General features: G+C 45.7%; 1 protein-coding gene across 3 annotated transcripts in view; it reads right to left on the reverse strand.

Moving 5' to 3' along the window:
* Positions 1-900: 900 nt before the first annotated feature.
* Positions 901-13,334, reverse strand: part of IKZF5 (IKAROS family zinc finger 5) — a 60,463-nt gene continuing 48,029 nt past the window's right edge. For all 3 annotated transcript variants that reach the window (XM_029610588.1, XM_029610587.1, XM_029610586.1), the window contains one exon: positions 901-3,755. In XM_029610588.1, coding sequence (XP_029466448.1) covers positions 2,824-3,755 — 932 coding nt within the window. In that variant the 3' untranslated portion in view covers positions 901-2,823. The remainder of the gene's footprint in view (positions 3,756-13,334) is intronic.

Consider the following 13,334-nt stretch of genomic DNA (forward strand, 5'->3'; position numbering starts at 1 on the left):
ATACTTTTTACATTTGCATCCACAACTGTTTTGCTAGAAAATAATTTTGAAAAACCATAAGAGCATATGAAGATGGTGCAGATGACTAGTAGGGGATTCTCCATGGGCAGAGTAGGCAGCAATGATAGTGATCATTCATGCCTAGGCTTGGGATTGGACCATAGGGGTTCATTCGTGGGCAGGCTGGGGATCAGTGAGTGATCATTCGTGGGCAGGCTGGATCAGTGATGGGGATCAGTGACAGTGATCATTTGTGGGCAGGCTGGGGATCAGTGACTGATAATTCATGGGCAGGCTGGGGATCAGTGAGTGATCATTCGTGGGCAGGCTGGATCAGTGATGGGGATCATTCGTGGGCAGGCTGGATCAGTGATGGGGATCAGTGACAGTGATCATTTGTGGGCAGGCTGGGGATCAGTGACTGATAATTCATGGGCAGGCTGGGGATCAGTGAGTGATCATTCGTGGGCAGGCTGGATCAGTGATGGGGATCATTCGTGGGCAGGCTGGATCAGTGATGGGGATCAGTGACAGTGATCATTTGTGGGCAGGCTGGGGATCAGTGAGTGATCATTCGTGGGCAGGCTGGATCAGTGATGGGGATCATTCGTGGGCAGGCTGGATCAGTGACAGTGATCATTCGTGGGCAGGCTGGATCAGTGATGGGGATCAGTGACAAGTGATCATTTGTGGGCAGGCTGGGGATCAGTGACTGATTATTCATGGGCAGGCTAGATCAGTGATGGTGATCATTCGTGGACAGGCTGGATCAGTGACAGTGATTATTCGTGGGCAGGCTGGGGATCAATGACTGTGATCAATCGTGGGCAGGTTGGGGATCAGTGAGTGATCATTCGTGGGCAGGCTGGATCAGTGATGGGGATCAGTGACTGTGATTATTCGTGGGCAGGCTAGGGATCAATGACTGTGATCAATCGTGGACAGGTTGGGGATCAGTGACAGTGATCGTTCAAGGGCAGGCTGGATCAGTGATGGGGATCTGTGACTATTTATGGACAGGTTGGGGATCAGTGAGTGATCATTTGTGGGCAGGATGGGGATCAGTGAGTGATCATTCATGGGCAGGCTAGATCAGTGATGGGGATCAGTGACTGATCATTCGTGGACAGGCTGGGGATCAGTGACTGTGATCAATCGTGGGCAGGCTGGATCAGTGAGTGATCATTTGTGGGCAGGATGGGGATCAGTGACAGTGATCATTCGTGGGCAGGCTGGATCAGTGAGTGATCATTCGTGGACAGGATGGGGATCAGTGACAGTGATCGTTCATGGGCAGGCTGGATCAGTGATGGGGATCTGTGACTATTTATGGACAGGTTGGGGATTAGTGAGTGATCATTTGTGGGCAGGATGGGGATCAGTGACTGATCATTCGTGGGCAGGATGGGGATCAGTGACAGTGATCATTTGAGGGCAGAATGGGGATCAGTGACAGTGATCATTCATGGGCAGGCTGGATAAGTGATGGGGATCTGTGACTATTTATGGGCAGGTTGGGGATCAGTGAGTGATCATTTGTGGGCAGGATGGGGATCAGTGAGTGATCATTCATGGGCAGGCTAGATCAGTGATGGGGATCAGTGACTGATCATTCGTGGACAGGCTGGGGATCAGTGACTGTGATCAATCGTGGGCAGGCTGGATCAGTGAGTGATCATTTGTGGGCAGGATGGGGATCAGTGACTGATCATTCGTGGGCAGGCTGGATCTGTGAGTGATCATTCGTGGGCAGGATGGGGATCAGTGAGTGATCATTCGTGGGCAGGATGGGGATCAGTGACAGTGATCATTCGTGGGCAGGTTGTGGATCAGTGGTGGGCATCAGTGACTGATCATTCGTGGGCAGGCTGGATCAGTGACTGATCATTTGTGGGCAGGCTGGATCAGTGACTGATCATTTGTGGGCAGGATGGGGATCAGTGACAGTGATTATTCGTGGGCAGGTTGTGGATCAGTGGTGGGCATCAGTGACTGATCATTCATGGGCAGGCTGAGGATCAGTGAGTGATCATTAATGGGCAGGCTGGATCAGTGACAGTGATCATTCGTGGGCAGGCTGGATCAGTGAAGGGGATCAGTGACTGATCATTCGTGGGCAGACTGGGGATAGGTGACAGTGATAATTCATGGGCAGGTTGGGGATCAGTGAGTGATCATTCATGGGCAGGCTGGATCAGTGACAGTGATCATTCGTGGGCAGGCTGGATCAGTGACGGTGAACATTCGTGGGCAGGCTGGATCAGTGACAGTGATCATTCGTGGACAGGTTGTGGATCAGTGGTGGGCATCAGTGACTGATCATTCGTGGGCAGGCTGGATCAGTGACTGATCATTTGTGGGCAGGCTGGATCAGTGAGTGATCATTAATGGGCAGGCTGGATCAGTGATAGTGATCATTCGTGGGCAGGCTGGATCAGTGAAGGGGATCAGTGACTGATCATTCGTGGGCAGACTGGGGATCAGTGACAGTGATAATTCATGGGCAGGTTGGGGATCAGTGAGTGATCATTCATGGGCAGGCTGGATCAGTGACGGTGATCATTCGTGGGCAGGCTGGATCAGTGACGGTGAACATTCGTGGGCAGGCTGGATCAGTGACAGTGATCATTCGTGGGCAGGCTGGATCAGTGATGGGGATCAGTGACAGTGATCATTCGTGGACAGGTTGTGGATCAGTGGTGGGCATCAGTGACAGTGATCATTCGTGGGCAGGCTGGGGATCCGTGGTGGGAATCCTTCATGGGCAGGCTCTGGATCAGCGGTGTGGTTCTTTGTAGGCTGGCTGAGAATCATTAGTGGTAATCAGTGGTGACTGTGTTGGCCCCTGGCAAAATGGCAAGCAAAGTCATACTTGTTTTTACATTTGCATCCACAAATGTTACACTGAAAAGGGTTTTCAAAGCCATGGCAGCCCATGTGGATGGTATAGAGGATATTGTCTGCAAAGTACATGTCACAGTGCTGGCAGTGGTGTAGGAGCTGGGGATCCTGCACAGGCAGGGTGGGAGCTGGAGTGCTTGGCTGGCTATTGCTGATGCTGGGTGTGCTGGTGTGGGCACTGCGTTCGCTGCTTGGCCCTGCCACTGGGCTGTAGTTCCTGTGCCCATGGAGGGGCCTTGGGTCAGGGCTGGTGGGCGATGAGCTCTGGGCCATGCTCGTTGACACTGCAGGTGGAGCTGAGGTCTGCTGAATCATAAAAGGCTTCTCGTCCTGGCATGGCACCTCATCGGGGGATGCTGGGTTGGCATTATCGGGTGGTAAACTGGACAGCTGTCCTGCCAGAGTAGAGAGCTGGTTCAAAGGGTTATCAACCATGAGGTCCTGGGGTTCGCGAGCCAGGCCAGCAGCCTGCACCGATTTGGCCATGCTCTCATAGCCGTCGGGCTGGATGCTGGGAATTTCATGGCTGAAGTCATTCAGGTAGTCCGCCTTCTGTACCACCAGGGAAGGGGGACTCAGGTTCAGGAGGGCTCGCCGGTAGCTCAAGCTGCTGCTCTTCTTCTGCAGGACGCCCCACATTTTCTTATTGCTGAGGGAGGATCGCGTGCCTTTCATGGGCACGATCTTGTGCTTCCGCCGGCGGTGATGGGAGAGATTGCTCCGGTCGCTGCAGCGGAAGGAGCACAGCTCGCACTTGTACGGCTTCTCCCCGGTGTGGGAGCGCATGTGTGCCTCCAGGTGGCGCTCGTAGGCAGAAGCAAAGGGACAGAGGTGGCATCTGTGCGGCTTCTCACCTGTACAGCAATAGGAGAACAGGGTCAGCAGACCGGGAGATGTTAACAACAATTAGAAGGCTAGCACGGCGGCAGGGATGGGAGCAGCTCCTAGCTGCGACCCAGAGGGCCCACCTGAAGGGCTGCATACACACAGCAGCTTTCTTCCTGCAGCTTGCACCTCCACGCAGGGACTAGATGTGTGCACTTTTATTGCATGAGCAACTATTTTTTTTAAACCAAGTTTTGAGCGCCAGTATTAGCATTGCATTTCTGTATATACAGCACAAAGAAAAATGCATCACATAATTATTTAGTGGATTGTATATTTAATGTTAAGAGGACTGATATGACAAAGTTATTATAATTTTTTTTTACTCACAGTGTATTTCACTGGAAATTCAAACAGTTTCTCTTGTGAGCTGACCTACCATGCAGGTAGTGGAGAGCAGGCACCGTACAGCACGAGTCAGACTTGGCCTCAGACTGGGAGTGAGTGACCATGTAACATCTGTGAGCAACGCTCCAAACTGTAGGAGCGATGGCTCACGAGCTCAGCGCAGAGGGAACAGGGCTCACTACTCCCCCTGCCAATCTTGCCCCAGTCCCCTATCTGTGCCCTAGAACATGACTGGTTTATTGTGAGCTTATTACAGAGTTTTGATTCAGCTCAGGATGGGCACTCAACTTGTCCTCCTTCACCAGAGGAGGAGCTGGCTTCTATGCAAATCGGTGTAGAGTAGGAGCAGTTTTATGTTTCAATGGAGCCTGCTCAAATGTGCAAAGACCTCCAGCCTTCAGTTCAGCAAAGAGCAAGCAATGCATAATTAAACTCTGGAATTCATTGCCAGAGAATGTGGTGAAAGCTGTTAGTGTAGCTGGATTTTTAAAAAGGTTTAAACAAATTCCTGACCGAAAAGACCATAAACCCTTATCAAAGTGGACTTAGGGAAATCCACTGCTTACTGAGATAAGCAGAATGGAAACTATTAAACATTTGGGATCCTGCCAGGAACTTGTGATCGAGATTGGCCACTGTTGGAAATAGGATACTGGGCTGCATGGACATTTGGACTCAGTATGGCAAATTTTATGTTCTTATCCCAACCTGGTTGTCTGTCTGAACCACGATGACTGTTGGACAACAGATTTCTGAAAGCCTTTAGAGCGTACTGAACACTCATAACTCTACAAAATTTCAGGCCGATGCAGTATCGGCACGCATTAAACGGGCACTGATCCACCTGTCTTGGGCTCCCAATTTAATATTTAAATGGGCTGCCGCAGTAGAAAGGAGACGCTAGGGAACATTTTGCATCCCTAGTGCCTTCTTGGCATCAGGTGCCCAGGAGAGGTGGCTGTCAGCGGGTTAGGAAAATGGTCGCTCGTTAATTAAGCATCTGTTTTCCTAACCTGACCACCAGCGCCACTTTTTTTTTTCAGGTTCCTCCAACTTAATATTGCCACGATATGAAGTCGGAGGGACTATAGATAAACAGTATTTTCTGCTTTTCTTTAAACGTTTGGGGCTCTTCAAGAATTAATGCCTGCTCTGGCGCAGACGTTAATTTTTGAGAGTAAAAATCTGCGTGGCAGGAGCACATTTTTTTTTTGCATTGGGATAATAGCTAATAGCCACATCATAACGAATTTACATGTGATGAGCGTTATTAGCTTCACGTTTGTTTGGACACATGTTTTGGACGTGCTAATCCCCTTATTACATGAGGGATTTTTGGACATGCGTCCAAAACGTGCAACTAAGCACCGGTAAAGTTGTGCGGTCAGCCGCGTGCACTCTACTGCATGGGCCTGTGTATTTGATAGAACTTCTCATGAGCAGACCAAAGAATCTGGGTGCAGAGCCCCTCTACATGAGCTCCCCAGCCTAGGTTGGATGCATCCATTATAATGACAATTTGGATCAAGGAACTTTGGAAGAGCATGCCCCCCGATCACATTGGAACTGTCCCACCATTAGGACAGGGAATCCATGAGTGGATGTGTAATCTGTCCCTGAGTGGTTGTATGACAAAGATGCTGCCTGCGATCACTATGTCCTGAGGGTCCCCTGGGCTCTTCTCATATGGAGATATGCCATGGGAGTGACATGTATAGTTGATGCCATGAGGCCCAACAGCCCCAACCTGTCCCATACCGACATCTACTGACTCATTTGGATCTCTTCCACTGTGGACATCAAGGTGCTCTGGAAGGAAGGCTTCTGCCAGAGTTGTATGTAGAAGAGCTCCTATAAACTCCAATTGAGGTGACAGGCTCAGATAAGCCTTAGGGTAGTTGATAATGAACCCTAGCAACTCCAGCACTTGGATGATCATGCACATCGATTCTGCTGCTCCCGTTTGAGGCATGACCTTGACTAGCCAGTCATCCAGATAGGGATACACATGCACCCCCTGCTTGCGCAGGTGCACCACCACCATGGCAAGGTATTTGGTGAAGATATGTGGGGCTGATGCAAAGTCAAATGGCAGCACACGATACTGGAGGTGATGCCATCCTGCAACAAATCCGAGATATTTCCTGTGACCAGGGAATCTCTTGCTATGGGTGTGAGCATCTTTTAAATCGAGAGATCATAGCCAGACCCCTTTTTGTAGAAAGGAATCAAGATGCTCAGGGAAACCATCTTGAACTTTTCTCTTTTGATAAACTTGTTCAAGACCCTTAGGTATAGGTTGGGATGGAATCCTCCTGTTTTTTTTCAAAATCAGGAAGTACTTGGCGTAGAATCCCTGCTCTCTGTCCCCTGGTGGAACAGGCTCAACCACATTGGTTTGTAAGAGGGTGGAGAGCTCCTTTTGCAGAAGATCCTGATGCGGCAAATGACCCCAAATTAGGTCTGGGGATCAATTTGGCAGGACATCCAATAGATTTAATTTGTACCCTCTTCTGAAAATGCTGAGGACCCACACATCTGAAGTTAGACTGGGCCACCAGTTGTGGGAAATTATTTTAGGGAGCTATTTAGCTTACATGAAGAACTTTGTACCACAAAAAAATAGTGGGGCAGAGAATCACTAATATTACTAGTGTAATTATTTGATATAATGCCTATAAGTTCTGAGAATAAATATGCCATTTTTCTTAGCTTGCCCTGTAACAAGAAACAGGTCATGAGATCAGATATATTAATGAGCAGTTACTCAGGAGGATAACTGTGCAGAGATCAGGGAAAACAGGACAGTAGCGGACAGTAGCCACTTGGCCTGCTTGACGCTGTTTAAAATCAGATCAGATCAGAGGAAAGGCTTTTGAACATTACATTGGTTAATGAAGTGCCTGATGAACTGTTCCTGGTTTTCCAATGTTGTGTTTCCATCTTTCCAAAGATATATCAGACTCGCATTGGAAACTATGAAGGGGAAGTATCTTTGTATATATTCTTTAATGTAAACTCTAATCTTGTATGCTTTTATTGCTTATTCTTAGACTTATAAGTAAAACTTCCATACATAAAACCCATCCCAGGTGTTGACTGCATTGCTATTTGGGGCTTAGGGAACTACTGTTACCGAGGATGGGCTTGTGGGGAATGGTGCAGATGGGACTGAGAGGGAAGGAAATAAGAAGTGCCTCTTCTACCCAACTCTTGGGTATCTCTTTATGAGGAAAGCAGGTCTGGAATGTCAATGGAGAACTGCTATAGCATTGCACAGTGTTCTTGGCTCTGTGCAACTGCTTCCTTTATCCTATGTCCGAAGAGATTCTCTCCTCTAGATGACATGTCAGCAAGTCTTTTCTGGACGTTTGGTCAGAGATCTGAGGCCTGCAACCAGGTGAGTCTCCGGATGCCAATCCCCATAGCAGAGACTCTTGATGCCATCTCGCAAACATCAAAGGCCAAGCAGATCATGTGTTTTCCGCATTCTAAGCCCTTGTCAACTAGTGACTGGAGAGTGTCTTGCTGCTTTTGATTAAATTGCTTGGCCACCCCTGTATCTGCTTCAATAGGTCCAGCATATATTGGCTTGTGAAGAGCTCACTGCTCCAATGGCAGGGGGAATGAAGCAAAGAGGATGTACATTCAGACAACAACCAGCAAGGACAGAATTGCACAGTCTGGGTAAACAAATAAGCGCAGGAGAAGCTTGCTTATTGCGGCGGTTACTACCACTAAAAAATTAAACCTGTTACTTCACTTGGAAAGCATATCCAATGCAGCTCACTGCTTCAACGGCAGGGGGGAATGAAGAAATAGGATTTACATCCAGACAACATTTAACAAGGCACTGATCTGAGCAGTATGAGTATACAAACATTGGGGTAACTTGCTCAATATGACTGTTACTATCCTCAAACATTAAGCCTTATACTTCACTTTGATGCAGCTCTAACACTGCTCTCTGCATCAATGGCGGGGGTGGAAGGAAATTAGAATCAAAAAGTTACCAATAAGGGCCCTGAACTCAGCAGTCAGAGTAACAGATAAGTATGAGAAAAGTATGAAAGCTTGCTGGGCAGACTGGATGGGCCTATTGGTCTTCTTCTGCCATCATTTCTGTTTCTAAGAATGTGGATTCCTTCTCGGGGGGGGCACAGAGTAATGAGTCTTAGTCCACTTGGCCTTCTTGAGAATGGATGCGGCCAGCACCGATTGGTAGGGGACACATTCACTGTCTATCATCGAATCCAGGAGCCTTCTTGACAACAAGAGCCACATCCTCATCTGCACCTCCTGAAAGTTTTCATGGACTGGGAGTGCCACGTCCTCCTTGGGGAGCTTCATGAACTGAAGGACGACTAGCATTTTGTTTCTGATCTTATCCTCTATCTCCAAAGAGATAATACACCCTTGTTCAAGCTCACTGATTATGCCCCAAGCATTTCCTGGAAAAAATATTGCAGAGACAATCGCATTGTACTTCAAATGAAAAAAAAACTATGAATGTGAAAAGGACTTTACTCAACTTCTCTTGTGACTTGTCTGATTAGTTTAGTGCTATTGCTTCGATCTTAGAAATAGACATTCACAATATTAACAACATGAACTCTTCATGCTGCTCTCTCAACTCTTTTTTCACATCTTACTTAAAATGGTCAAATCTGAACCTGCTCCATTCATTGCTAATTTGATCAATTCTTCTCTCGAACATGGCTCCCTTCCTGACTCCCTGAAACAAGTTTCTGTTTGCCCGCTTATTAAGAAAGCCACAGCTTATCCTAACTTACCATCTATCGGCCTACCTTCTTCTAAACCTTATCTTGCCAAAATATTAGAAACAGTTGTGCTTCGACAATTTAGCAATTTCCTTGATACCCATAATGTACTTGATCAATACCAATTTGGTTTCAGGTAAAATCACAGTACTGAACTACTTCTGCTCTCCAGTTTAGACTTAATAAGACATTTTTTTCTTTTGATGTTAAATTTATGCAGCTTTTGACACTGTGGACCATCATATATTTCTCTCCAGATTACATTCTCTTGGGCTTTCAGGGTCTGTACTCTCCTCATTCACTTCATTTCTCTCAAACCAGGTACAGCAAGTTGTAATTGGGCCTCACGTTTCCTCCTGGATTCCTCTCAGCTCTGGGGTAGCCCATGGCTCGGCACTCTCCACAGTCTTGTTTAAGGTCTATCTTACACCTTTATGCTGCATTTTGGCTGGCCATGGGATGCATTACAGACTTTATGCCAATGATATCCATTTTTTCTTCCCTCTAAAAGATTCTTGGATTCAGACAGAAGCTTTTCTCTTTTCTTGCCTGTCCACTATTCAGTCATGGCTTAATCACAATAAATTAGCGCTTAACATCTCAAAAACTGAAATCTCTGTCTTCTTTTTCCAGTTCCCCATAGTCCCAAAAATATCTCTTACAATAATCAGACTATCCCTCTCTCCCTCTATGTTCGTAACCTTGGAGTAATCATTGATCCAGCTTTATCCATGAAGGATCACATCAAGGCAATTACTCAAGCTTCTTTTCATAAACTGTCTTCTCCGTCACTTCAAGCCTTTGCTACATACCCTACATATTTCCGTTCTGTTTTGTAATCCCTTGTTTTTTCAGGAATTGATTACTATAATTCTCTTCTAATTGGACTCCTAGCTTACATTCGTCCCCTCCAAATCATCCAGAACACTGCTATCAGACTCCTGACTGGTACCCCTTTTATAGCAATATTACTCCTGTTTTTAAATCTCTCAACTGGCTTCCAGTAACATATCGCAATCAATATAAACTCGCAACAATCATACATATCATTTACAACATTCAATCATTATGGATTCCTGCTGTCTAAAAATCCATGCCCTTCTAAGGTCCCTGAGATCTTTTAATCGAGGCCTGTTGGATATTCCCTCCCCAACGTTAACACACCTTGATGAGACGAGAGCATGTGTTATTTTCCGCTGGACCTCTTCTCTGGAATACCCTCCCAAATGAATTCTCCGTGAAAAGAAATTCTTCAAAAAAAGCCCTCAAAACATCTTTTTCAGATAGCTTTTCCAGAATCTGAATAACTACTCAATTGACCCAGAGTTTCAATTGTGAGTCATCCATGCTGATTATGTGTTTTTATTTTTCATGCTTTTATGTTGTTTTTATATATTATGTATGTTCTGTTGTACCCTACCCTGATCGTTATGAGTGGGCAACAAATATTTCAAAACAAATAAACAATTAATAAATAAATACATACCTACCTACCTGCTGGCTCTTCTTATCCAACTCCTCCTCAAACATAGCTGATGCCAACACTGAGCGAGGCAGGAGGAGTAGCCATCTCCTCCTTAGAAGTTAAGGGGGTATCGATGGATGACACCAGGACTACTGGAGGCTGTTGCAAGTCTGGGGATTTTTGAGAGGATGAGCTCTCTTTACCATGGAACCATTTTGGGAGGTTCGTGGCAAACACAAGACTGTTCCTGCTCCCAGCGTCGGAAAACAGACGCAGATGTTTATTTATGGTTTTATTTGTAATGTTTACATTGTTTATTTTTGTGAAAGTTCTTTGTAAACCACTTAGAAATGTTAATAAGCGGTCTAAATTTCCTAAATAAATAAATAATAAATCTTCCTTCAATGCCCAGCATCAGAATGCTTTGATGCCAGTGTCAAAGAAGTGGAACCTAGTGCCTTCTTCAAATGGGACGAGCCAGATTATGGCCTGTCTCTAGGTTCTCTAATGGCCACCAGCATCAGGGAACCAATGGTCGTCGTCCCCCCCCCCTTCTAATGAAACTATCTCCACCAATAAACTCAGAGGTCCCTCAATGCCGATGCCGATGCCAGTGGATCAGTCTTCCAGTGCCCAAAATATTTCTCCATCAGCTCTGATTGGGACTGGCGGCTCTTCTGGGTCATGGTCACGCATGTGCTACACCATGGATATCATGTGATTACCCCAGGCACAGGATACATCTATCATGGGGATCTGTGATACACATAGTCCTGCTCTACCAGGGACATTGCTGGAACCCAAGTAGACACGCTCGATCGAAAAAGAACAAAAGCAAAATCAAACTCAATGGCGTGATAGAACGATGGCTCTCAGGCACCAAAGGCACACTGCTGCGGAACAGAGATGAGAATAAAAGTTTACAAAACATTTGAAAAACTTACCTAGGGAATTATCCAATAAGAAGAATATGGGGTCCTGCAACGAAAGATCCTGTTGCCAGAAGAACCTTCAAAGGCCAAGAGGCAGGAGTGAGACAAAAAACCACAACCCAAGGTCTCCACAGAAAGAGAAAGACCGAGTGGTCCCTACGTGGATGCAAGGTGTACTGACAAGTGTAGGCATGCTCAAGAAGGCACAGTCAAAATTCTAGAAACTCTGACCTAAGTTTTCTGGGCCAGGCTCCATTGAATGATGTCACCCACATATGAAGACTGTCATCCGGCTTGTGCTTGGAGAACACTATGATTCATCAGAGAAACAGGAGAAAAAGAAGGAATAGTATTCAGAAAATAGATACAGTAGGAGGAAACAAAGTGGGGCAGGAAAGGCTTAAACAGGAAATAAGTGTGGTATTTATTTATTTTATGATGTATACAGTTATAAAATAGGGATGTGATTTAAATATATTTATGTGGATGGTTGCAGTTAGAATTTTATACATTTTAATTAATTAAAATGATGTAATTATATTTTGTTTTTAGGTTGTGATAACATCATAAGTGCCATGTTGGTTAGACCAAGGTCCATCGAGCCCAGCATCCTGTCTGTAACAGTGGACAGTCTGGGTCACAAGTACACAGCAGATCCCCAATAGATCTATTTCTTGTATCATACTCCCAGGGATAAGCGCTGGCTTTCCCAAGTCCATCTGGATACTAACTGTTTAAGGACTTTTTCAACCCCCTATGTTAGTTGTCTTGACCATGTCCTCTAGCACCTGATTCCATAATTTGATTTGTGCATTAACTGAAAAAATACATAAGAACATAAGAACATGCCATACTGGGTCAGACCAAGGGTCCATCAAGCCCAGCATCCTGTTTCCAACAGTGGCCAATCCAGGCAATAAGAACCTGGCAATTACCCAAAAACTAAGAAGATCTGCCGGTTCCTAGTTTCATGGAATGTCCTGTAGTCCTACTGTTTGAAAGGAAATAACTATTTCCTATTTACCCATTCCACCCCAGTCATGATTTTATAAATTTCAATCACAGCTCCTCTGTCGTCTCTTCTCCAAACTAAGCAGCCCATTTAGCCTTTTTCACTCCCTTTATTATTTTGGTCGCCCTTCCCTGTACCTTTTCTAATTCTGTTCTATCTTTTTTGAGATGTGGTGACCAGAACTGCACACAGTACTCAGTCTATACAAGGGCATTATAATACTCTCACTTTTATTCACCTTTCCTTTCCAAATAATTCCTCCATTCTGTTTGCTTTTTAGACTGGCACCGCACACTGAGCCGACGATTTCAAGGCAATGTCCACAAGGACTCACGAGGTCCTTTTCCTAGCTGCTGACCCCTTACGTGGACCCCAGCAGCCTGTGCCTGTAGATGAGACTTTTTCCCTATGTGCATTACTTTGCACTTGTCCACATTAAATTACATCTGCCAGTTTGAAGTCTCCCAAAGTCCTTCTGTAGTTCTTTATAATCCAGTGTTATTCTAATTAATCAAAACAATTCTGAGTCATATGAAAATCTGGGCACATTGCTTGTCATTGCTTTTGCCAGATCATTTATGAATATGCTAAATAGCACAGGTTCCAGTCTAGACCCCCAGGAGCACGCCCTCAACCACCTCTCACCCTATGGAAAACCCATGTGGTTTTTGGGTTGTAAGTTATTGTGGAAATTTCTATTATGTAAGTCTTATGTTATGATGTAAATCGCCTACCCTCAAGTGACAGGAGCAGTATATAAATAAATAAGTCTGATGTGTACTGGCAGGGAATAAAACTTATAATATGAATGAAAAGAGGAGGATGGGTTTAGTGAAGAGAAGAAAGCAGATATCGTATACAAATACTTTTTCTTGGTCTTCCCATAAGGAGGAGAGTATGAAGGAGCAAGGACAGAAGGGGCACTGGGGTGGAGACAGTGTCAGATGTCAATGTCCTGGCTCTGCTGACCTCTGGGATAGGGACAGAGCCTCACTGCTCTCTTTAATTTA

Source organism: Rhinatrema bivittatum, chromosome 7, assembly GCF_901001135.1.
Source record: "Rhinatrema bivittatum chromosome 7, aRhiBiv1.1, whole genome shotgun sequence".
In the NCBI taxonomy this organism is placed as follows: Eukaryota; Metazoa; Chordata; class Amphibia; order Gymnophiona; family Rhinatrematidae; genus Rhinatrema; species Rhinatrema bivittatum.